General features: G+C 37.4%; 1 protein-coding gene across 1 annotated transcript in view; it reads left to right on the forward strand.

Annotated features, from left to right (window-relative positions):
* Positions 1 to 27,399, forward strand: part of COLEC12 (collectin subfamily member 12) — a 92,461-nt gene that overhangs the window by 51,380 nt on the left and 13,682 nt on the right. Inside the window, exons 3-5 of the mRNA XM_026699337.2 lie at positions 14,532 to 14,654; positions 25,408 to 25,506; positions 26,198 to 27,244. Coding sequence (XP_026555122.1) covers positions 14,532 to 14,654; positions 25,408 to 25,506; positions 26,198 to 27,244 — 1,269 coding nt within the window. The remainder of the gene's footprint in view (positions 1 to 14,531; positions 14,655 to 25,407; positions 25,507 to 26,197; positions 27,245 to 27,399) is intronic.

A 27,399-nucleotide genomic window follows, 5' to 3' on the forward strand; every position in this document is an offset into this window, starting at 1 on the left:
CTAGGTTGTCTTTTCGGGGGTAACTTAATTTCCCCCCTTGCATCTTCGGACGGGTGGGCAGCGACGGCTTGGATGTTTACCTCGCTGTTGGTGGGGCACTTTGTATCGGGGTCAATGCAGGCAGCACCATATCCGGGTGTGCAACTAGAGTACTTCCTAACGGCAAGCCCCCCCCACCATTCCCCCCCATTTCGCATGTTTTAATATAGGCCTTAATTTGTGGGGAGGGGCTTAATTTCATTTCATGCCTATAAAACATGCTTCCTATTAGGGGAGGCCATATTGTTGGAGAAACAGGGTAGTTCTAAACTTGACTGTAAAAATTATGATTTCTGTAATAGAGTTGTCGAAGTCTGGAATGCCCTACCTGATTCAGTTGTCTCAGCTACAAATTTTCACAGCTTCAGTCACAAACTGACTTCCATGACTTCCTTTATGCTTAAGTGGTCAGTAGAGGGGGCATGCACAAGTGCACTAACGTGCCTATCGTCCCTGTTATTATATTTTTGTTCTCTAATTCTTCTCATTTTTGTTTGACAAATTCCAACACATAAATAAATTAATAAATTAAATGAAGTGCAAGTTCTGAATAGAATTTGACACAATGATCCAAAATATTGTTTGCAGAGAGAGATGTGTGGAAACATTTCTGTCTGGAGTTCCGGAGTTTTAAGCCCTGTTTGCTTTGGATAAGTCAGAATCAAGTTGCACAAGAATTGAGTTCAAGTTGTTCGTTTGTTTTCTGGTAGAAGTTTTGAGTTCTCAGCTGAATCAGTGGTATTGCTGCCAATAAGACTCAAAACAAATAGCTATAGCTCTTATATTGATTAATCTCACACAGACATTCATGCATTTGCAATTCATTAATTGCTACCAGATGATTGATGGCCTTACACTATGCCATGGCATTTCAGACAAATGCCATTATGGAGTTGTTCATTAATGTTTGTTTTTGCCTTAAATATTCTGTAGCATGCAAAGTAGCAAATTGGTCTCTCCTTTTTTTATTTTTTATTCTTTGCATCGGTAATCTTTCCCTGCCTTCATTAGGATCATTGAAAGCAAAGAAAGCCTCAAGATTGGAGACTGGCAAGGATATTTAGATGTCTTTGCAGTTACAATCTGTTGGTTAGAGACCCTTAGGTAAAGGACCGGTGGCTGGCTAGTTCTTTGTTCTCCTTGCTGAAATTCCACAGCCTATGGCAAAGCATTCTGGAATGAACTATAAAATCATTTAAAATAATCTGGCAGGGGGAAGGTCTTTCTTCTGTATTAATTCTTTAACGTGTCCAAAAGTAAATTTTTAAAAAAGTTTTCAAAGACACATGAGGCACCCACAGGATTCAGTCTGCTCTATCACATTCAGATTAATGAAGCACCACCCACAATTAGCAATTATATGAATGGCTTTTAAAAACAAAGGAACAAGCATAAAAATCGAACACAATAATCCTTTCCTCCAAATTCCTGCAATGGTCTTGATTTAGACTGAGATCTTATACCTGATTTTTGCACTAGAGGAAAAGAAATCATTATATATTTTTTCTCCTGATGGAAATAAAAAGCACAGTGGAGCTGGATCAAGATTAGGTCCACAGTGGGAAACAAGGGTTAAAACCACTGAAAGTCATACATAAGATGCTGATGGAGTTAAAGATGTTGGAGTAATATATCGGCAGCACCTGAAAGTTGCATCATCCCCATCTAGAGCTTGTTTCTAAATTATAATGGTTCATAATTCATTAGTTATAGGCTATGGAAGGAAGACCTTTGACCATCCAGATGTTACTGAGTGCAACTACCAGCATCACTCACTATAGGTTGTATTTTTTGAGACTGATGGGAGTTATAGTCCAGCAACCATGATAATGGGTTACCAGTTCTTGCTATACTGGTTAAGAAGCCAGAGGCCATATTCTACCTGTGTAGATTGAGGAGGGGGGAAACCAACAATATAAAAATTAGAATAAAACAAGTTTATTTTGTTATGAAACCAGCATTTTGTGTTGATGAAAAACATTTACTTCAAGGCTAAAATAATATTTTTTTATATTTATTTTTACAATTGTTTCCTTCCCTGCTTGTTCAGTACTAGAGATTGAGAATGAATTTGTATACTGCAGTAAGCAAAATAATGTAATTGATAATACAGGATCCAATCTGGGTCGCTGATATTATCCTGGGACATGTATATTTGCCTTATTTGATAATGTTTAAGTCAGGGCTGTCAAACTCGATTTCATTGAGGGCCGCATCAGGGTTGTGTTTGACTTCGGGGAGCCAAGGTGGGTGTGGCCAGCTCAACATCACTCATGTTTGGGGGGCACATATGGTGGCCCAAGAGCTCTGCCAGTGAAAACGGACTCCTGAACTCCATTTCCTCCTGCAACCCTCTGCCAGTGGCTCACCCGAACTCAGTTTTCGCTGTCAGAGGCACCATGGGCTGGTCCTTTGTTGTTTCCAGAGGTGGTCCCACGGGCCAGATCTAAGCACCCCACAGGCCAGATCCAGCCCCCAGACCTTGAGTATGACACCCCTGGCCTAACTTATCATATGGAAATTGACAAGACTGTCTGGTGCTCTATTTTTAGATGGAGTAAATTCACACAAAGAGGAGATGTCTATTTCTGAGAGTGGATTTTCTCATTCATGTATCTCCATACAGAGTTTGTACTTGATGAAGATGCAGTGACAGTGTAAATTTTCCAATATAATACAGATCTGACTTTTTAAATATATAGGGTATATACTAAAGTAACATGGCAATCTTGTCTGTTGGGAGAATGACTATTTTAATGGAATTATTGGTGAAATTGATAGGTATGTGAAAACACATATTTAGGGCCCCACCTGCCACTCCAGACCAACAGAAATGTAAAGTAAAATTAATTCATGGCTTTTAAGAGCTTAGCCATCTGCACAGAAGGCAGTAGGAGTGATTGACAAGCTCCCTAAACTTTATTTAATGACTGCATGGCAGAGAAACTTTGCAGTTTATGGCATAATTTCACACACCTTGATACTCAACATATACACACACAGCGCCCATAAGAGAGAAAGTTAAAAAGTTGAGAAGTAATTAAATGTGACAGTGTGGGGGAAACCCTTGAAAGAAAATTCTGGTCATTTTTTCTCCTTCATCTGGTGGTGTTTCAGGTCATAGAGGTCCTGTAAATAGCCCAGTCATGGCTAATTCCTCAGCAGGCTTAGCATATGGTTTGAATTTGCAAAATGATTCAGAAGCATGCTGTGAGATAGCTACTGATAACAAGCAGATGTGAAGTGTGCTTTTTTTAAAAAAAGGTAGGAAACTGCATAGTTGGGTCTGATTTGAGTAGGCATGGTATAATTCCAGTTACAACTGTTTTTGGCACTTGGATAAGCATTATGATAAAGGGATAATATTCAAGAAAAATGTACAGGTTCAAAAAACTGATAAATATGAGTTCTTTTTTATCCAATCTCATAAAGTTTTGAAAGGGCATTTTATTTCATATAAAAAGTTGGTTCTTCACTATTTATTGAAGCATTTTAACTTTATATGTAAACTATCAAGAGGAATTAAATTCCATAATACAGTATATTTTAAAAGGCAGAAATTCCTTTCCATTCTCATCAGACTTTTTAACAGTTGTTTATAATTTCACTTAAAATGAACCTCCTAAGTTATGCAAACCAAAGACTTTTTACAGCATTTGTGCCACGTTGTCTCACAAAATACTGTTGACTAACATCCTATAAAGTGGAACCTCCACACCCTCTGTGTTTCTCACATTTTCTGACATGGGAACCACTAAATAAATATTCAGAAAATTCAGGGACTGTCCTATTAAACATCCCTAAATTATTATAATTATTTTTGGACTGCATCAATTATTTTATGTATCATGGCATATAATAAAAACACTTAGCATAAATTTGTTGGTCAAGAATGTCTTAAAGAATAGGGGTTAGAGACAAATGGAGACCTCCAACTTGATAAATTCTATTTTTGCATAATCATCACATTTCCTTTTTTATGAGTTTGTGTAAAAATATGATCCATGTTGCACAATACATGCAAACTCAGTCAATATCTCCATTTGAAACCTGTTCATCTATCTCTATACTTAATGGTAATATTTATGTTGCTACTTTTATTACCATTTGTGATTGGTAACAGCTTTACACCTAGCCACCTTTTCATTCTTGCCAACCACAGAGGTAATAAGTGGAGTCTAGCCCATACCTGTGGGATACGTTAGTGGACTCCATAGTAGACTCTTAGAAACCGAAGTCTACTAGAGTATTTCTACTAGTTATCTAAAAGTCTATCAACTTGACAATCATATTCTAAGAGTCATTGATATAAAAGTTAATGCTGTAATTGTTAAGTATTACCTTATATGGCCAGCCGAGTGGAGTCTGATGTCAGTCTGATTGGCCCTGCCACTGGCGGGAGAAATAAAGTCCCGTCATTGGCTGAAGCATTGGACAGCGCCGACTACATAAGCCAGCGCCTGCCGTGAGTTCGCGGCTTGTATTTTATTCTCAATAAAGAAGTTACCTGTCGCTCAGGTCCACCTCTTCACTTGCACCTATCTAACAGTAATTCTTTAGCAGCTTCTTGTCAGTCCTACCAAGTAAATCACATTAGGAAATCAATTCCAAAAGACTTCTTTATGGCTTTAAGTTGATGCTGAAAAATCAATCCTAGATGCAAAGTAGCATCTCTTTTCAACCAGCAGACAACAGTGTGTTTGTACTCTATGAAATAGAAAAGAAATTGTGTGTACTTCTGCAGTGCTAGAGATGATTTACTAGAAAGTGTATTTAACTAAGCAAGTATGAAATCAGTACTCATTGGCTACTAATAAGGAAAACGCTGGTTTACAGCCTGTTTGCATTGTTCTATAACCCAAAAGTTCGGTATGGTTAGGCAAAAAACACCATGAAAAATAAACTTGGTCAGAAAGTTCACCCAATAATTCCTAGTGTGAAATTAAAACCCCCAGTTGCATCTGAAGTACATGAAACATAATATTCAACAATATAATAAATATTAGTCAATAGAACCAATAACATCCAGAAGTAAAATCAGTTTTGATTTTTGTTTCTTCCTCCTCCTGAGATTGCTTCTTAACCTGTCTTCTCCCAGTGAGAAGATAATTTTTTGAAAAGCTGATGTTGTAGAAGAGATATGATACCTTATGGTAGCCCTTCCTTCCCAAAACAGGAGTTTCATGGCACCTTTTCCAAGTAATACATTTTATTTATTTATTTTTAAAATTGTTATTGGGTTTACAATAATAAAAAACAAAAGGAACAAAACAAAAAGTTTCATACATTCTCTGTCTATATTTCATCTATCTGTCTGTCTGTCTGTCTATCTATCTATCTATCTATCTATCTATCTATCTATCTATCTATCTATCTATCTATCTATCTAATGTTTAATTCACAATTAATATATTTTACATTGCTCAAGCCACTCTATACATCTGATGAAATGAGCTGCAGCTTATGAATTCTTATGCCTTTAAATAACATTTGTGAGAGAAAGAGAGGGTGGAGTAGTGATTCCAGATCTTCTACTGCCATTCAGTAAGTGAGGAGTTTAATTCACAAGCATCTGGTGCCAGGCATCCAAAAGCAGAGTTCCTTCTGCCATAGCCTTTTGTACATGGCAAAAGTGCCTGTTAAGCAATCCATGGCCAGTCATCTTTCCCCCCATATTTAATTTGAGACATCCAGCTAAATACACACAGCACTGGGAAGATATGTGTTCTCCAAGTCATGGTCATTGAAATTATTAAGTGGCTTTATTGGCAAAGATTAATTGGAGTCTTTAACTCTGTCACTATAACAGCCAATAGTTGGAATTTGGAGGGAATATTATTTTTATAATTGCTCCAATATGCACCTATTTTTATTTATATATTCACTTTTAAAATAATCGTTATAGTTCAAGTGGTATTGCAATACACATAATGTGAGGAGGACTCTGATCACATGACCATTTTCTAGATTTTCAGATATTAACTCTTGAGGGGCAATATGTGAACTTCCCACAGTTATGTTTAAGATTCAAATCTCTTAAATAGATAAATAAAATTTGAGAACTATTTTTTTGTAATAGATTTAAAATGAAATTAAATTGAAAAGCTCTTCAGATGGAACCTCACAGCATTTTCACAGATGGCTGTTTCTTTAAAATAGGAGAGAACGTTGTAAGTAAAACAGGAGATAAATCAGGCATACATAAATGTTCTGTTTCCATAGTAAGTTTTCTTATGTTTATATTATGTATGTCTCATTAAACACTTAGCTCAGTGGGAATGAACACAAAAATATACTTTGTTAGTGGAAAAAGTGGAATATAAAGTTCTTAAATAAAATATTGATTTATTTTTTAAAAATACACCCAGTAGGCATCCGAGTGAAGTGTTATGGCCAGTTAGATGTCTGCGAATGGTTCCACTGCACAGCAGTGGAACTGCCAGCCAGCCCACGGTTCTGGCAGATAGAATTTCTCTGGAGGGAAAGAGGAATTGGAAAATGACCTACTTGTGCTCCCGGTTCCTTGCAAGAAAACTGCAGGAATTTAGTTTCTTGTGACTGGACTGTGGATGATTGTGGTTCAAGCAGCTTGAGAGCTGAAGGGGATTTACAATGTACCCTAAACTGCTGTGCGGCCTTCATGGAAATTGAATTAGCAAAAGCCTTGCCTTCTTAATCACTTTATAATTTAATTGATTTACAGTCAAAAAGAGATATTCCTAATTGCAGTGAAAATTAAAAGCTCCTGGTGAGTGACTTTTTGAAATGGATATGGGGGGCAGTGGTCGGTTTCCAAATTGTTTCCTACTGGTTCTGTGCACCTGCAGAGGGCTCAAAGACCGAACTAGTCCAAATTTCCACTACTGGTATGCCAGAACGGGTCGAAACCATTTGAATACCACCTGGGGGGTGGGGGGGAGTTTTGAAGAATTTGGTGAAAGCATTACCAAAAGCAATTTGGTAGCACTAATGAAGTTACCTAGTTTGGTAATCTGCAAGAAAATCATCAAGCCTGGAGACCACCAATCACCTCACAATTTAGTAAAAAAAAAAAACAATTGCAGTTAAAAAGGAAATTTGCAAGGATGAAAAAAGATCTGAAACAAAAACTTAAGAAAACTGAAGAATCCATAGGGCAACCGTTAAAAACAAATTACTGACAAAGTAGAAGTTTTGGAAAGTAAGACAGAAGTTGGAAACAGGGAAACACAGGAGGATTTGGAAAATTTGGATGAGAGAAATGATGGTGTAAAAAGAAATTAAGGGTATTTTTTTAAAAAAAGAATGATCTTACTAAAGACATAGAAGCAAGGATGGTTTGGGGTGCAAGTAAAAGTTTTGTTAGATAATACTTTATACAATGCTATAGTGGATTTAAAAAGAAAAGGCAAGTGGAAATACAAATGGTTTTGGATGAGACAAAAAAGGGGAAGAAAAATTCAACTCCAGGGATGACAATTATGTATATTTACAGTGAGACAGATGACTATAAACTATACAAAGCAAACTAATTTTGAATTTAGAAGTAAATCAAGGAGATGATTGTCATACAAAAAAAAAGAAAAGAAAAGAAATTAAAGAAAAAGAAAAGATATTAAAGTTACAAGAAGGGAACACCGTAATAGTAGATAATGTAAACATGTGAAAAACATTTTATCAGTATTACGCTATTTTATACAAATTATAAGGAACCTTCTTCAGAAAAAAGTGGATGAAAAATGCACTAATAGAATTTACTAAAGACTACAGACAACCAGAGACAAATTTTAAATGGAATTATAATAATAAGGAGCTATGCACAGCTATCCAAAAGGCTGAAATTGTAAAGGTGCCTAGCCTAGATGGATTGCGGGATCTTATTAAAAATGTTTTGAAGAGGAGTTTTAAAAACCTTCACAACAAATGATGAATATTGTTTTGCAGAATGGAGAGATTCCTGATAATATAACATTAATGCGAAAGAGGAATAAGATTTTATTTTAACAAGAAACCAGCAATCCATATCATTATTGAATAATGATTACAAAGTTTACCATGATTTTGGCTGAAAGGTTTAAAATAATTTTACAGGATTTACTCATGAAGATCAATGTGGATTTTTGCCTAAACTACAACAGTAAGATAATATTAGAAATATTTGAATATTCCAGAATATTTAGAACATAATGAAAAACAAACTGCGTTGATAATCTTATCAACATTTGTGGAAGATTTGGTGTTGATTTTAGAAGATCCACTAGAGGGAGTTGAAGCATTAATGGAAAATTAAAGGACTTTGGTATATTAGCAGGTTTTAAGATTAATAATCAAGAGGACAAAGTTGTTAACTAAAAATACAAAACTAGAAGTTAAAATAAAACTGATAGAAAAAACTAATTTTAAGATTGAGAAAAAATAAAATATGTTGGTATCATGATGCTTACCCTGGTATTTTAGGTTTTTCAGTTCTTTTATTTAAATATGAATTGTAGATTATTTCAAAATAATTACATTGACATGGAGTGAAATTTTAAAAATACAGAAATTAAAATTGTCACTGTCAGGGAGATTTTATGGGATAAAATGAATGTTTTTTCAAAAATGGCACTTTGTTTCAGACAATATTTGTTTTGGCAGCACATCTATCATTTAAACAATGGCAAAAAGATGTATCTAAATTTATAGGGGTGGAGGGAACAAATACAGATAATTCTCTTATATTCTCTTTCTTTGATAGATTCTGTTAATTCTCTTAATTGTGAACCACCCAGAGCTGTTAAGGAGTCAAACAACATCAAAACTGAAATATTAAATTAAATGACAAAGAATTTTAGGTGACTATTTAGGAAACGTTTCCCTCTAGGTTTAGAATGTCAATTAATGACAGGTAAAGTTAAAATCACAAAGGTTGACTTTTTATGGGTCATAATAGTTTGACCTGTTATTTGGAAAAGTTCTGAGAGAACTGAAAAACATAAAATGCCAGGGTAAGCATCATGAAATGTGGATGAAGAAAATATATACTGTATTTTGCGGTCATCCCTGATGTACCCTTTCTGACAGTTGTGCAGCAGCCATTTGTTTGAATCAAATGAGTTAAACATATCTAATACTCAACAGTACTTTGGGCATATAGTAACATATGTTTATATTTCTGTTTCTAAGCAAAACATGATCATATGCTTATGGTGTGAATAAGATTTTAATTTTAAAAAGTCAACAACTTAATTCAATCAATCTAGTAAACATAATTCAAATCTGTCAAAATGTATTATTCATCATGAAATATTTAAATACTTTGAAGGCAGCTCTTTTAAGTGCAAGATTATAAAGTTAGAACAAGTATTTGTTTGGTTTTTCAGAAATCTCTAGTGCTCTTTAGAGGATACATCCTGATATACCAAAGCTTACCTTTTAAACTTTTTCTTTCTCTTAAATACCTACCTTTTTCTATATGTACTGGGAAGATGTGTGAATTTGCTATTGTTGCGTATTTGAGTCTATCTTCCCTCCCCCCTGTTTCTGTACTGTGGTTTTGCTTGTAATTATTTGTTTTTAACCATTTACAAGGCAGCAAGTAGAAGACAAGGAGGAAAATAAGCTCCAATAATTAAAGAGTGTTAGTCCATTTTTTTGGCCAGATATATTGCTGATTTTTTTTTTACCAGAAAATGAACCAAGAGCACTCTTCAGGTCCCTAATACTTAGAATATACAGTGGAAAAGTTCTTGTTAGTTTGCATGTGTGTATTTAATTTTCCTTTTTTTCAATTATATTCTTTTTCTTGTCAGTTAAAATATTGTATTTTGTTGTTAATCACAGTATGACATTGTTCCATTTAATTACATGCCCATGGCTGTTGAACTGTGTAATTAGGATTTTTAACAATTCATTTCTGAATCCCCGAGCCTGCAGTGAGCAAAAACAAAACCATAAACCAAGTGATTGTGTTATAAAAATTATGATCAAGCTGGATAATGAGGATTCTTTACCTCTTTATGAAAAAGCTCATTGGGTAGATTTGAGTTGAAAAAAAATATCCAGAAGAAAGCAATAGCAAGCTTCCACACAGTTGCCAAGAAAACTGCTTGGCTGTTTCCTTAATAGTCACCAGGAGCTGCACTCTGTTAAAAACAATCTTTGCTTGTTTTGTATACATTGCATGCAATCAAAAATATTTCCTTTGTTGAAACCCTTTGTTGAGAATAATGGGGGCCTTTGTGGATTCTTTATTATGTCTGATGCTAGAGAAGGGATTAATAAAGACACGTAACTGATGATTTCACAATTCCGTGAGAGATATTTCTCTTTTCTTTGAAGGGAAAAATTGAAGTAATACTTTCACATAACTTATAGAAATTCAGAGACTAAGATGGTTTTGCTGTGCAGGACATTCATTCGTTCATTATTCATAGTTATTAACTGCTCAACTCCAGGAAGGCTCTTTAGTAGTTAACTTTTGCTAAGGAGCTCTTGGTAGCATGTGGTTTTTCCCTCTGGTTTTAGCAGAATATCTACAAAATAAAAAGTCTATTCTTCATGCTCTAAACCTTAGTCATTCCATAAAATGTTTCTTTCTGTCTTTCTCTCTCTCTCTCTTTTTCAGATAACATATAACTTTATATTTCATTATAATGACGATCTCATTTGAAAGTTTTTCTACCACATCAAGGTTCAGTACTATTGTGAATGCTTTTAAATGAAATCTTCTATCTTTTCTATCTTTGAATAGAGCCTCATTTAATTTGGAAAATTACAATAGGTGCAGGAAGGAGTGGATTAGTTTAAAACTTAAGACTGCAATGTTTTAAGGTGTTTAAGAGTTTTTGAAAATAATGTGTTTAAAAATATCTTAGATGTCCAGTAGTAATATTCCAAAGTGGTTTCAAAGATAAATATTTGAACTGATTGCAGCTTAAAATTTAATCCTTAGCAGAAGTTATCAAACTTTTAAGGTAATGGACAGCAGTGCATTATTTTGTCTGATGTAGGTTTGTGCTGGCCTTTGATCATAATAAAAGTTTGATTTTCATGTAATGGATGCTAACTAAAAAGTAAAAAAAAATAAACCATTGTAATCTCTCAGGATCTCATGCAACACAAGAGTCTTGTAATTGTTGGCTACTTTCTGACATTTTCAGCCATTTTATTTTAGTGTTCATGGCTGCCACCTAGTGGTGTCATCTGTGCTTAAAGCCCTGTTTTTTGCGTGTCCAAAATTAAGAAAATATCCTAATGCGTTTAGTATCTAATAACTCTAAAGTGTTCTTATAGATATTGGCAGAAGGTAGGAGACTGTTTATGGAAACAAAAGGTCTCTGAACCACTTCTGGCTAACCAATTAAAACAATTAAGCTTTTGAAATCTTTCTCTGGAAAAAATAAAATGTTGATAGAGCAGTTATAAAGATGTAATCATAGGAAAAAATCTTTAGCTACAATGATTTGTTGCTGTTTATTATTGGATTTTATAGGAAATTTAAGCATAATTTAAACAGTTTGATATAGTTGAATTGTGATTAGCAGCTCTGTACTGCACACCTACAGCTTTCTAATAAAGGACAAAAAAAGATTTTACTTTGGGGAAGAAATAATAGATAAGAGATAATGGAGCAGTTTTATTAACTACAGATTCTAACATCCTTGGATTTAACTGATGCTGCATGCATCACTGCCTGCTAAAGAGAATTTTATTTATTTCAGTTTTCTAGTTAAAAAATCTTGAAGTTAATTTTTAAATCTATGAGAGTGTTTTGCTTGTCATTACCTTTTCCAACCTTGATAAAGGAAAACCCAGATTGACTGCTTCTTGGGTCTCTCCTGGAAAAAGAGATTGGACTGTTATAGTGTGCTCTTGCATAGTATCTGGAAGCTTCAACTGATGCAGAATGCAGTGGCACAGGCAGTTTATGTGGGCCCCAAGAACAGCACATGTCATACCTCTCCTACAAAAGCTTCATTGGCTACCAGTTTCCTTCTGGTCCAATTAAAAGACCTGATTTTTACCTTTAAAGCCCTTTATGGCATGGGGCCAGGATTTGAGGGATTGTCTCTCCCCAATTACATTAGCCCATCCTATTAGATCTGTCAGAAGAACAGGTTCTGGGTATCATCTTTTGAGGAATTTACATTTGATGGGTCCCAGGAAGTGGGCTTCCTCTGTCATGGCATCGTCTTGAGAAATATTCTACCTCCCCCCCAAGATATCAGATTAATTCCATTCCTGTTAATGGTTGGGAAGCCCTCAAAACCTGGTTATATCCCCAAATTTGGGAGCTGCAGGACTGCAATGGTGACATTTTATGGTGGCTCCCCTAATATGAGTAACAGAAGGTTGTGATATATCTCCCCATCTGTATACTTTAAATTTTTAATTATATTTTAATTTTTAATAATAGTTGCCCATTTTTATAATTCACATTTTTATTGTTTTTATACTGTTTTATTTAATTGTTGTATACTGCCTCAAGTAACTTTTAGTGAGATAAGATAGGTGACTATATGTCCCATTTCAAAAGTATTTTAGATAATTTTAGTTCAATTTTTCTTTTATGGAAAACAGAAACAGATTTTTCACCCAAGATAATAAAGAAATAGCTTGGTGGAAAACTTTGCAATTATTCAGTAAGGAAAAAAAAAGTCATAGGATTACATTCAAAGATGCAAATAAAGGCTGTTGGAATTATTGATGTCTTACTAAAAGAAAGAAAGAAAGAAAGAAAGAAAGAAAGAAAGAAAGAAAGGAAGGAAGAAAGAAAGAAAGAAAGAAAGAAAGAAAGAAAGAAAAAGAAAGGAAGGAAGGAAGGAAGGAAGGAAGGAAGGAAGAAAGAAGAAGAAAGAAAGAAAGAAAGAAAGAAAGAAAGAAAGAAAGAAAGAAAGAAAGTTTTTCATTCCTCAGTAGTAAAATTGTTTATCTGCAGTCTCCTTCCCCGCAAAATGGAGATGGAGGCCCCCATTTGAGAACAAAGTTCCCAGTCACTGGAATATAATCCAAGAAAAATAAATACTACAAAGGCTAGTAACAGGAGGATGTCTTTCGAGCTTGTTTTTTGTGACCATCTCGGCTCCTGGAGAAAGGGGGTTCCCCCAAAACATGTGTATCAGCTGGATACACTCTTTGTACTAAGTTTCTGTCTGTTTAGCCAGATGTCTTCCCAACAGGGACAAAGGAAAAAAAAAACAGATCTTGCATTATAATAAGACAGGAAACTGAAAAGTGTGTCTAGTGAAAGAAGGCTCATTGTATCCCATCTGATATTTATTAAGGGTTGTTTAAGTCAGCAGGGAGAAATGTGCAGCATCCGGAAATGACCCGGACACTCTGGTATGTTCAACTGGTGACAAAGGATTGGAAGCAGCCCATCTTTAAAGCTGGGTGCTCAGATTACATAAAGAAGGACCCAAATCAAACTAATGTGAACAGAAAAAGTCCAATTAACATTAAACTTGGTTTTGCATAATTTAGAATATGATCACTTCAAGAGTATAGAATAGTCTTATGAACTTTTAATCTACTAATGAATACTAGGAAATTCACTGTACAGCTTTCCCCTTCTAATAAAAGCAGTCAGGGAGTAAAGCCCTCCCCAGTTTCACTTACATACCATTCATTTTACTTACATTTGCAGAGACAATTCAGGACTGAGATATTTCATTTTAAGAGGAGCAAACAAAAGTAACAACAAAAATGAGACAATATGTGACCATAAGAATTGCAACAGGGCACAAAGTGTCCTTACAGTTACAAGGGTCCTTCTTACAATTGTCTCATATTTGTTGTTGTTACTTCTGTTTGCTCCTAATATGGCCAAATTAGCATATATTAAATTTCTAGAGCCTAATGCTAATGGTTTTGGTAGGTCAATTATGTATTTTTTTAACTATAAGTAGTTAATTTATAGTTTGAATGTTTTAAGTAGAACAGAAATTTTTCTGAAAAGCACAATTCTAGGTAAAACCCATAGAATGCATGTTTCTTATTTCTTGTTGCCTGAATCAAAACTCATATTCATAAGATTAAAAACTGTGTGTGTGGTATTTATTCATTTGGGAATCTGAATATTTTAAAAACAGTGTAAAGGATAGTAATTTACCATATCTATTTAGGTGAAGGAATAACTTCTGGTATGCAAAAAAATATGTGACTATCTATCATTTTGGAATCCTGGTATCAACTCACTCATGGTCCATATTTGAACAAGATGGGCAGTCTAGAAACATAAAATATAAATAGACAAAATTATGTGTATGCAGCATATACATTGAACATTATGTATGAACAAGTATCTCTGTCTATTAATAGATAGACAGAGTGATTGATCAACTGGCTGAGCTTGTATTGAATATATGCATGACTGTCTCTATCAAACCAATAAATTAACTGATTATGGGTTATTGGTAACCACATTTAGTTTTAGCCTTATGCAGACTTGCAAAAAAAATCTTTATATTAACTAATTACAAAATAATAATATAATATAAAGAGAAATCTAAATTCTTAATTTTATTTTATAGGTATTCAAGAAGGAACACAATGCACCAAGTGTAAAAGTAACTGGGCACTGAAATTTTCAATCATACTTTTGTATATATTATGTGCCTTGCTAGCAATAACAGTAGCCGTCTTGGGATACAAAGGTAAGTTCCATGTCTATAACAGCAGCTGTGTACTGAGTCCAAGAAAAACTGACCACAAAAAAATAATTGATTAATTAAATCAATGTGATTTCAGAATATATCACAGACAAAAGCAAATTGTAATCATCATTATTTTCTATGCTAGCCTATCAGTTAATTCCTCATCCTCATTCCTCAAATAAATAATTACTTAAATAGGGTAAGATTACCAGTCTGTGATGATTAAATTATAAAAACGTAAGCAACACTTTAAGTTTAGGAGAAACAAAGACTCTTTGCCATCAATCTATTTCATATATCAGACTTTCCAAATGTTATTGTATTTAGGAAATAAGTATACATCAGTCTTTCATAATGTTATTGTATTTAGGAAATAATAAATGTTATTGTACTTAGGAAATAAGTATAATACAGAAGCTCAGTAATTCAGTTAAATTTCACTAACTGCTCTTCAAACATGGCTTATTCATTGACTTCAGTTTAAGGACTGGAAGGACACACACACACCATGGATAATATTTAAACATCAATAGTAAGGGGAAATCTGAATGTGTCAGTACTCTGGATATATTATCTACCTGTTGAAATGCAGGTAAACAGCATGTTTCCTTTCTTTATTATAGATCCTAGTTTGAAAAAATATGGAAAAGCAAGGTTAGATAGTCCTCAATTTAACAATAATTTGTTTATAAATTGCTTGAAATGACACTGAAAAAAAGTTATTTATGACAGGTCCTGATATTTATGATTGTTGCAGCATATCCACAGTCACGTGATCAAAATTTGGGTGCTTGAAACTGGCATGTATTTGCAATGGTTGCAGAGTCGTGTGTGTGTGTGTGCGCGATGAGATCATGTGCCACTTTGTGAGTCTAAGAAAAAGGGAAGGGATGCAGTGGATCTGACTGAAGGAGATTTGAACTTATGAAAGCTCATTATAAATACATGGAACTAAAATAAATGTCAGAAAGCATGCAATGGCACTACCAAAATGGTTCTGGGAAAGTAAGAATCATATATTGATCATAGTTACATGTTAATGCTCCAGTAACTGATAATAAATAATGATTTTTTAAAAAAAGATTACTTCTGAAAGAAGTGCATAATGTTATGAATGAATATGATTCAGGAAAAATGAATTGGGACAAGATAAGTGAGCTAGATACAGATGGACTGAATTTGAAAGAAAAGGGTATGACCGAAGGTTGTTGAGTAACACAATGAATGAGTTGCAGAGTTAATATATGTAGAAAGAATGAATGGATCAAGGGAAAAGGAAAGACCAAAGAAGTACAGTAGAACTTCTGGTCACAAACACTTTTGACCACTATCAAATCAGGTTCCAAACAAAAAAATTCACAAAATTTTTGAATCTGGTCACAAACACATACTGGGGTGGTGGTCAAACACAACCCCTGACCCAGAAATTCCTGAAGATGAAACATTAGAAGATGAAGAAATTGCCAAAGTTATGGAACAAATTATGGTTGTGACCAGAGGTTCCACTGTATGGTTGGGTGCAGTTAATGAAGTCTTGCAAAAAAGTGAGAGGTGAGAAGTTTAAAGAACAAAAGGCAGTGTAGGAAGCAGCTTATAGAAAATATCAAAAGGTGTAGAAAATGTCTTGGTGTTGATAGGTTTTCCAATGTTTCCTTTTGTTTTTTTTATTTTATGCCATCACTTTTCTTTGGCTTATTATTCCTTACCCCTTTTCTTCATTTGGCAATAATTTAACTGAAATGTAGTAATATGACAGATATCCATGTATATATGTTTAAAATAACAATTCTTTTTTCTCTTATTTTCTTATTTTGTACCCATGTCCTGACCAGCTCCACAGTCATTGTTGCTTTTCCTGGAAGTAGTTCTTCTTAATCCTTCTTAATTGAATGTCTTATCCATAAAATATCCATAAAATGGATAAGACATTCATACTATAGCCAAATAATTACTCTTGTGCAAAAATTAAGAGTAATAATTATACTTTTGCAAAATTATTTTAATTCGTGTAATTCATGTTAAACCTTTCTGAGCTATAGTTAGTGGCCCAATGGTCTTTATTTAATTTTAAATGCCATTAGAATCTGGCATAAAATATTTGCTAAAGTGTGAAAAGATATTTTAACTTCCAAAAGCACTATTTCAGTATGATATTATGTGCTCTCTGAAATTTCTTAGCCTAGTTTGTAAAATAAATATTCCGCTTTCCCCAGTAGTTACTTTCTCTTTAATATTTGGTTTCTACCCTGGATTGACTTTTGATTGTAAATTTGTTATTTTGTTTATATGGGTAATGCTTGACTTATGACCGTAACTGAGCTCTGCAATTATGGTCATAATTTGTGATGGTCGTAAAACACATGACTGACCCAAAGTTACTTTTCTTTTTTGAAAGGTCATTAAACAAACATGGCAGTCACAAAATGAACATGGCGGTCATAAATCCAACATGATGGTCATAGAGTGAATGCCATGATCGATAAGCAAACATTTTGTTTGCTATGGGGAGTTTTTTGTCACAAACTGGAGGTAAATGCCGGTTTCCAGCAAAAACATATTTAATGGCAGTCACATTACAGTCACATTTGTATGCTGCAAACATCATAATTGCAGGCTGGTTACCCAAAATATGGTTGTGAGACTATGAGAGACAGTGGCAGCCACCAGAATTTCAAAACCAGGTCATAAGTACATTTGGGGGAGGGAGTGTCCAACGTATCTTAGAACAGTCGCTAAATGACCAGTAATAAATCAAAAACTACAATATTGCAAAATTCTGTCTTATTAAATAAAAACAAAAAGCACTATATTCTATGAGGTTTTAAGGTTTTAACATATAGCTTTACACTCATCTCATTATGATTTCTTTTTTTTTTTTGGCCTTTTTCTATCACTTCTTCAGCTTTATATTGTGTACTTTCATGATTCTAAAAATTGCCTGTGACTTAAGTCAAATGTAAAACTCAGTACTTCTAACAATTGCAACCAGGTATCCTATGAACACCTCCTCCCCTCCTTCTGTTCCCCTCAGAGCCAGAGGGAAGCCTCCAAGCCCCATTGAGTCCATTGTGGATGGGGGCGGCGGGCAGCAGCATGCTTTGAACAGATCTGAAAACCCAAACAAACCTGATAATTCTCCCATGAGCTGCTCAGAGCATCCAGTAGTGGGAGGTGCTTCAGTCTCTGCTTGTCTAGGCTGCGCTTAATTTGCAGAACGCTCCTCCTCCTCCACGGGACTCCTCCCCAGCATTCCCCAGTTTTGCTTCAGCCTCGTGAGAGTAGGCAGTGCTTTTCGTTACTCCTTGGCCGAAATAGGAGAATTCTGGTTCAGGTTTGGAGACAGTCAATTTCATCTTCTTCTAACAATTGCTCTTCGACCTACCGATGCTGCCTTTGCCATCTGGCCGTTGGGGATCGCATTATCAGGAAGCGCTTCTTGCGCTCTTAAGTGCAGGGAGGCTTCGATTTCATTCCGTCCCCCCACCACTAGCCCTACCCTTGCCATGCAATAGCCATGACATTTTAACATATGGCATGGCTTTTCTCTCTTGCTCTCTCCCGAGTCATGTTGAAGTTTTTTCCCCCAGAACACCGTTTAGGGGTGGAGGTGTAATCGGCTGGTTATTTTCACCCCTCCCAGCCAGTTTAGCCCTAAGGGAAAGCTGTTGGAGCTTATCCCTTTTCACGGTGGGAGATTGCTGCTGGCCGCGCGCCACAAAGAACAGCCGGTTGCCATTTTTGCTGTAAGGGGACTGTGTGGCCGTGCTTGAGTGCAAGTACAGTAGACTGTGTGAGGTAATCCTTATTCCAAATTAAGGGGTGTTTTACACAAAATACCCCGAGGAATCATCACAACCTTGTTTCTAACCTTATTCGAGGCCATTGTTAGTTCTTGTTGTTGGCTTAACCCTCACAGTTCTCCCTATCCAGCAGCACAACAGCGAGCACCTAGGCCAGTGTCCGCCTGTTCAGGGAAGCTGTTGAAGGTCTGTGAGTGATAATTTGGCCTGCTAGGCGTTCTCAATTTGGCTGATCGGGACATCCAAATTTGATATATATTTGCATACCTATACGCTCTGATAATATTAATAATACCTATAATAATACTAATATAATCATAATAATCATACCCATATAATAATACTAGTAATATCATAACAATAGTAAATTATTATTGTTGAGATACGACTCAATTTTGAAACAGATATTCACATTATATATATATATATATAAAAAGGGGGGGATTCGATTTCAGGGCACCCTGTCCATCCTTGGCCAGGTCCCTGGATGCGCCAACTGCCTACATAATATAACATTAAATAACAAGCGTACTGTTAATTCTATAATCAAAATGGCAGGGGGTAGTGGTTCACACAGCTCAACTTCAAGGGGCAAGTCTAAATCTCAACACAATCCTAAGCAAAATAAAAGAGACTTCTAAGGCATCAGAAAAAGACGCCAACAGGTGCCACAAGGCACTGGAAAAACAAATAGATAAGTGCACACGGGAGGCACACAGGACCTCTCAAGCTTTCTCACCCCACAGTCCAGAGCCGACCTCCTCTTCCCTCCCTCCTTCCCCCCTAGATCTCTCTCTCTCATCCAGGTGCAGCATGGCTCTCCAGAGTCAACAAACCCAGTCAACTCAATCACCAACCATGCGAAGGACACCCGAAGTGACATTCACACCAATGGCTGCCGGTCTTCGACAGGAACAATCTCTTCCAGACGAAGTGCCAGAGCGAATGAAGACCTGGATGGAAATGGCTATCTGTCAGGGAATTGCAGCAGGCCTGCAACATGCAGTTCTGACCAGGGATCACCCTGCACCCGCTGAGTATAATTTGCAATCAGTTTGATCATTGGCCAGGTCGGAGCAACACTATACCCAGGTACAGTTTCAAGGGGGTATGCTCCTCCAGGGGCCACAGGAGGAGGAACAGGAGGAGGAGGCGGAAGAGGTGGAACACACTGAGCAGATGGAACAGAGTGAATCAGAATCAATACATGATACTGACCCGGCCATGTCAGAAGTGGACCCCTTAGAAAGGGGGATGTCTGAGGATGAGGGGCTTCTTCCCGACCAACCTGTATTTACAGGCTTATTCCAGGCACAACTTTTCAAATCTTTGTTGTTTAAGACCAAAAACACTGCGCGCCTGGACAAGCCGGCCCCTTCTACCATTCCAACTCTGTCAGACGAGAGACCAGAGGATCTCATCTTCAGCCAACCTGTAGTCAAGGCAGACGTGATTCCAGTCCCTCACATGTTTGCAGACCTGGTACAGAAACAATGGGCTTCTGCAGCAGTGTACCCGGCCCCCCATGGGTTATGACAGGAAATTCTTTAATTTGGCCCCAGATTTCTTAAAATTGTTGAATACTCCCGAGGTAGACAAACCCATTGTGGGATTAGCATCCTCATCCTCCATTCCCAGTGAGGTGCTGGAGGCATTAAAGTTGGAAGAAAAACGGGCCGAGCTAGCCCTATGCAGGGCCCATCAGTCTGAAGCTTAGGCCATCAGAGTGGCCACAGCCGCTTCCTTCTTTATCCATTCTTCTCTTAGATGGCTCCAGCTATTACAGGAGAATGTCCCCAATTCTAACATTAGAGCACACCAGGACATTGCAAAGCTTATAGCAGCTGCTGAATTCTCAGCTGACACAACCTTTCATGCAGTTAAGTTTTCAGCCAGAGCCATTACTTCACATGTCACAGCACGACGCTTGCTATGGTTAAAGAATTGGCAAGCAGATATTAAGCATAAATGCAAGCTCGCTTCATCTCCTCTTTTGGGAGACAGACTGTTTGGTCCTTCCCTCGATCCGCTACTTATCGTGACTTGAAACAAAAAGAAAATTTTACCTTCCCTTTTTCGGAAGTCAGACCCTAGAAACCCTCAGTCCTTTCGGAGGGGATCCTTTCGGCCCTTTTATCAGGGTCCATTCTCAACCAGATACCAGAGACCCCCACCTTTCTGATCAGGGCAACAGCCGGAGAGGTCAGACTTTGGGGATAGGAACCGAAGGGGTGGCCAATCCAAGAGATCCTTCTGAGAAGTGGGAAATACATCTTTCCAGCGTCTAAGATAACCCCATGGACCCGGCTCCCATTGGTAGCCACCTTAAATTATTCACAGACCAATGGGACTCCTCAATGTCTGATTCCTGGGTCAGAGACACAATCAGATTCGGCCTCGCGCTGGAGTTTCAATCCGCTCCCCCAGACTTCTTTATGTCGCGCCCTCTTTCCAGAGATCCGGTTAAACAAAATCTTATGGAAACAGCTATTCAGCATCTACTGGACATACGAGCCATCCAACCAGTAGCTACCGACTAATGAGGGCGAGGTTTCTGTTCACATCTTTTCGTTGTTCCCAAAAGTTCAGGGGAGTGGAGAGCAATCTTGGATTTGAAAGGTCTTAATCAATTTTTAGTATATCACAAATTTAAAATGCACACCCTGCAATCTATCTTACTTGGTATTACTTGGTATCAGAAAAGGTGACATCCTTACATCCATAGATCCGATGGAGGCGTACTTACATATTCCCATTCAGCCTTCCCACTATACATTTTTACGATTCTGTTATAATAATCTACATTTCGAATATGTGGCTCTTCCTTTTGGACTAGCATCTGCCCCCAGGACCTGCAAAGTTCTTGCAGCCCTTGCTGCTCACCTCTGGGGTGTCCCCATATGACTGCAGTGTTACCTCAATGATATCTTAATTTTGTCATCTTCTGTTCATCAAGAAGTCATAGATACTCAGACTACATTACAATCCCTACAACTACATGGGTTCTCAATCAATTGGGAAAAGAGTCATTTAACACCTTTGACTCAATTAATCCATCCGAGGGCAATCATAGATACAGTGGTAGGCAAAGTCTTCCTGTCACCAGATAGACAAAACAGCATTCATCAATTAGTTAAGGAGGTCAGGGTTCGCAGGAGGGTGTCCCCAGCTGATTTATCAAAATTGTTAGGCAAGATGATCTCATGTATATCTATTATTCCTTGGGCCTGGCTCCACACTAGATCTCTTCAGTGGTTCCTGCTCCCATACCAGTGATCTGGCCGAAGCAACTCCAAATGCAAGGTCAAGGTTCCATCACAGGTCCTCATATCTCTCCTCTGGTGGACCAGACCAGCCATAAACAAAGGTTGTCTATTCAAAGAGCCCCACAGACTTATCATCACCACTGATGCCAGCCTGTTTGGATGGGAAGCGCATGTTCAATCACTCACAGCCCAAGGCCGCTGGTCTTCCATAGAACAGTCGTGCAGCATAAACTGGCTGGAGCTTCGAGCAGTGCACCTGGCTGTCTGCAGCTTCCTTCCACAGGTACGCAATCAACACATATTAATATTGACTGACAATGTAACTGCGAAAGCTCACATAAACAAACAGGGGAAACTCAGTTGAAACACCTCATGCGAGAAGCGGAGTGTTTGTGTTGTTAGACAGAGAGCAAGCTGATTTCCATCAGAGCAGAACACATTTCAGGACTGTCAAATACACAGGCAGATTGGCTAAGCAGGGCCACGATAGATCAATCGGAGTGGCGCCTCCATCCGACCCTCTTTCAAGAGGCGGTCAGGACATTTGGGCAGCCAGTGGTAGACCTGTTCACTTCCCCCCTCAACGCTCAGCTCCCAAGATTTCTTTCCAGATACCCATTGCAAGGAGCAGAGAATCTCAATGCGCTCCATTACTGTTGGCCTCTGAGGCTTCTGTACGCATTCCCGCCACTTCCACTGATCCCCAAGGTCATCCAGAAGCTGCTCGATGAGAGGACGGAGCTGCTTCTGGAAGCTCCCTACTGGCCCAGACTGCCGTAGTTTGCAGACCTCCACAGTCTATCCATATCACTGCTATTGAGAATTCCGCCAGACAGGGTCTTGTTAACCCAAGGACCCCTTCAACATCTGGACCCTCAATGGTTGTACCTGACCATCTGGAGGTTGAGCAGAGTCATCTGAAGAGCAAAAAGTTTTCCAACAGAGTTATCGCCACCATCCAAGTTGCCAGACGCCCCTCAACAACTCGCATCTACAATGCCATGTGGTCCAGTTTCTGCAAATGGTGTACCAAGTCTCAAATTGATCCCATTTCTCCATCTGTGGCTGAAATCCTAGAGTTCTTACAAGAGGGGTTTGACAGGGGATTATCACCTAATACGTTGAAAAGACAAATGGCGGCCTTGGCGTCAGTCATCACTTATGAAGGTCTCCTATCTCTTTCCCATCATCCATGCATACAGTGTTTCCTTCAAGGAGCCACAAATCTACGCCCACCAACGGTTCACCATTATCCCACTTGGGACCTTAACAAGGTCCTTCTTGCACTCACTAAGTGCCCTTTCGAAACTTTGCAATCATTAAGTCTCCAATTTCTGACGTATAAAGTAGTTTTTCTTGTAGCAATCACTTCTGCTTGTCATATTTTGGAACTGGCAGTCTTGTCGATCAGACAAGATCTTTGCATCTTCCATTCTGACTGGGTCGTCCTTCATCCTGATCCTATGTTCATACCCAAAGTTAATTCAGCCTTTCACAGGGCACAAGAACTGATACTTCCTAATTTTTGTCCCAGGCCATCCCAAGGGTTGGAATGACAATGGCATCGGCTGGATGTGAGGCAAACATTGCGAATATATATTCACCACACAGCGTCTTTCAGAAAAACGGAAGCTTTATTTGTGTCCTTTCAGCCCAACACTCAGGGATGCAAGGTGTCATCCTCCACAATAGGCCGTTGGCTATGGACCGCAATAGAGAAAATGTATCAGACTCAATCACTACATGTGCCCAGGGGCATAACAGCTCATTCAACAAGGAGCACCGCAACATCGGCAGCATGGGCGACACAGGCACAAATCACTGACATCTGTCGAGCCGCAACCTGGGCCTCTCCATCGCCTTTCAGTAGGCATTATAAAATAGATGTGTTTGCATCAGCTAAGGCCTCCTTTGGCAGAAGGGTTTGCAACGGGTCCACAGGGACCAGGAGGGGGTTCCAAGACAGATAGAGTCCTTCCCATAGGACAGGCCAAGCTTTGGTATGTCCCACTACTGGATGCTCTGAGCAGCTCGTGGGAGAAAGGGCATTGGTACTTACCTGACATGCCTGTTCTCTTTGAGCTGCGAAGAGCATCCAGCTCCACCCTTTTTTCCGTCTGGTGGGGTCCTGTTTGGGCAATGAATTGTTAGGGCATTGAGGACGAGGGCGTTTATTTCTCTCGTCTTCGCCAAAACTGGGGAACGCTGAGGAGGAGTCCCATGAAGGAGGAGGAGCGTTCCGCAAATTAAGCCCAGCCTAGATAAGCAGAGACTGAAGCACCTCCCACTACTGGATGCTCTTCGCAGCTCAAAGAGAACGGGCGTGTCAGGTAAGTACCAATGCCCTTTCTCATGCTTTGCAACTATCTAAAAAAAAAAAAAAGCCCTAACACAGTTTCATAGTGAATGTGGCATTAAAACATTTAGAATAGCTATAGAGTCTCAAAAAAGTACAGAATTCACTGGACAAAATATTTTTCAACAGGTTTTTCATGTACAACATTTAGTTTTATTATAATACCAACACATGTCATTAGATTTCCCTCCATAGAATAACTTCAGATTTCAATTGTTTGATTTCAATCTTACCTTTCTGCCTGGAAGGCATCAAGGAATTTAGCCATATATTTTTTTTAATGAGCAATTGAAAAACACTAAAATCCCTATTAATACAGGTATAGATAGTCCTCGACTTACAATAGTTCATAGTGACTGTTCAAAGTTACCATTGCACTGAAAATAGTGACTTATGACCATTTTTCACATGATTGTTGCAGCATCTCCATGGTCACATGATCAAAATTCAGATGCTTTGCAACTGACTCATATTTATGACAGTTGCGGTATCCTGGAGTCAGGTTGCGACCTTCTGACAAGCAAAGTCAGATTCACTTAACAACTGTGTTACTGACTTAATAACTGCAGTGATTTGCTTAATGACATCGGCAAGAAATGTCATAAAATAGGGCAAAATTCACTTAATAACTATCTCACTTAGTAACGGAAATGTTAGACTCAATTGTGGTGGTAAGTCGAGGACCATTAGTATTGCCTTCAGCTGCCTTCCATAACAGAATTTGAAGGTTTTCCCTACAGGTTAAGTATTCAAGAGTTTTCTATCAGTTCCATTTTTAAGAGATTCTGTGAAAGTACATAAGAGACAGGTGTCCCTGTCATATAGGTGGCATGAGTAAACCTATAATGTGTAAACCTCCTAGATCTAATCTTCTGGATTCCCTCTTTGTGTATCTCACTAAAATTATGAATAAACATGTATTTCTACAGGCTTTAATGTGTAACTTTTGTTTTATTGCTAGTTTTAATCTAGCATAATTGCTTTTTGCTATTGCTTGGTTTCTATCCAGTCTGTTTTTTGGTTTCTTTTTAAAAAAATTAATAGACCATGTTATATGGTTTTATTTTGTTGCATGCTATTTTGGTAGCATCGTTTTTTTAAAAAAAGCACATAATAAATTGTTTTATTGCTAATATTGTTATTATCATCAACAATCTCATTGTAGTTATTTTTATGTACCGGTGCCAGTGGAAAGGCTAGTCTGGTTTCTTTGTGCCTATTTTAACATATCGTTAGGAATGGTGAGCCTAAATCCATAGATTGTTGGATTATATCTTTCAACCTTTAATCAATATTGATCACTGCTAAGACGTTGCTTTCTTTTGTTCTAGTTGTAGAAAAAATGGACAATGTTTCTGGTGACATGGAAGATTCACGTCAACGATGCAGTGAGAAACTTTTAGAAGTGAAGAGTGATTTAAAGAAACTGGGTAATTAATATGAATGATCTGGTTAAGTTAATCATGAAATTGTTATACCTTTATCACAGTCATCATCAACATACTAAAATTGGAACCAGAAGTATTTTTTTTACAGTAGGTGGCAATAGATTTTTTAAAAGATTAGTTTAATTTGTTAACAGTTCATCTTTAATCTTTCAAATTCTGAATCCTGCACTTTATACGGTACCATACTGAGTAAATGAATATACGAATTATGGATTTACTCCACTATAAAACCAACTAAAGTATGTGTTAAGTGCATTAAAGCTAAGATCAATCTCTTGGGTAAATGGAATATTGGCAAACACAGTTTTCACCCTTCTGGAATCATACAACAGGACAGATTTCTTCTTGCCTGAGACCATGGTGAGCTTCTGAGAGTGAAAACAGATGATACTGATCTAGATTTACTGGTGGTCTCTCAGTAAAATGGGACTCATGCTTTTTGTATACCTTTAATTTTCTATGTATCAGTGACCCTTCCACCAGACTTATTTATAGAAATTAGTTTGTATTAATTCAGAATTCCCCAATGCAAGCTGATCTTCATTAGCAATTCCCCAAATAAGTTTGTTTATATACTGGCTTATCCTTCTATTTGTATAGAAGTAAACTCTGTTCAACTGTTCTTCTGCTAAGTACCAAATGTGAATGTTTATCACTTTTATGCTTCTTTCAGATTATCAAGCTGAAGAGAAAGCCATGACCACAAACACAGAGCTTTCAAGTTTCAAAGCTGACATCCTAGCCCTCCGCCAGCAACTTCATGAGATGTCAGAGAAAACCACAAAGAACAAAGATACACTGGAAAAGTTACAAGAACATGGTAGCATGTTAAATGACAGGCAAAGTCAAATGAATGGTGTTTTGGACAGCAACTCTTTCATGATCAACAACATCAACAAAACTCTTCAAGCTTACAATGACTACATTGGTGATCTCCAAGAAGACACAAATAACATTCAAACAAGCTTACAAAGCCAAATGCACTCCCATAATGTTGCCATACTGAATCTAAATAATCTTAACCAGACACAGGTTCAGCAAAGAAATCTTATCAGTGCTTTGCAGAGATCTGTGGATGACACAAGTCAGGCTATCCAAAGAATCAAAAATGACTTTCAGAACCTTCAGCAGGTTGCCCTCCAAGCACGGAAAGATACCGACTGGCTTAAAGAGAAACTGCAGATTTTGCAAGTATTTGCAGCTAACAATTCAGTTATGACCAAAGCTAATAATGATACACTTGAGGATATGAGCAGTCAGTTAAACTCTTTCAGTGAACAGATGGAGAATATCACTACTATTGCTCAAGCCAATGAACAAAGTTTGAAGGATCTCCAAGAACACTATAAAGAATATGAAAACAGAACATCTGCCAAATTTAGCCAGCAAGAAGATCAATTTCATAGCTTTGAGACAGATATTGTCAACATTATTAGTAATATTAGCTACACTGCCCATCACTTACGGACACTAACAAGCAATCTCAATGATGTCAGGACAACGTGCACGGATACTCTTAGCAAGCATACGGATGAGCTGGCTTTTATGAACAACACATTAGCTAATGTTCGTTTTGATGCTACTACTTTAAGGATGCAGCAGGATGTGATGAGGGCCCGGTTAGATAACGAAGTAGCCAATTTATCCATCATAATGGAAGAAATGAAGCTGGTAGATTCTAAACATGGCCAGCTGATTAAAAATTTTACAATACTGCAAGGTAAGAAATGTATTGGATGACTTTTCCAAAATAAATATTGGTATTGATTTTCAAATTGTCTAGAACAGGGGTTTCCAACCTTGGCAACTTTAAGTCTGGAGGACTTCAACTCCCAAAATTCCCCAGCCAGCAAAGCAACTTTTGGGAGTTGAAGT

This window comes from Pseudonaja textilis, chromosome 3, assembly GCF_049901715.1.
Source record: "Pseudonaja textilis isolate UNSWEBS1 chromosome 3, rPseTex1.2, whole genome shotgun sequence".
NCBI lineage: Eukaryota > Metazoa > Chordata > Lepidosauria > Squamata > Elapidae > Pseudonaja > Pseudonaja textilis.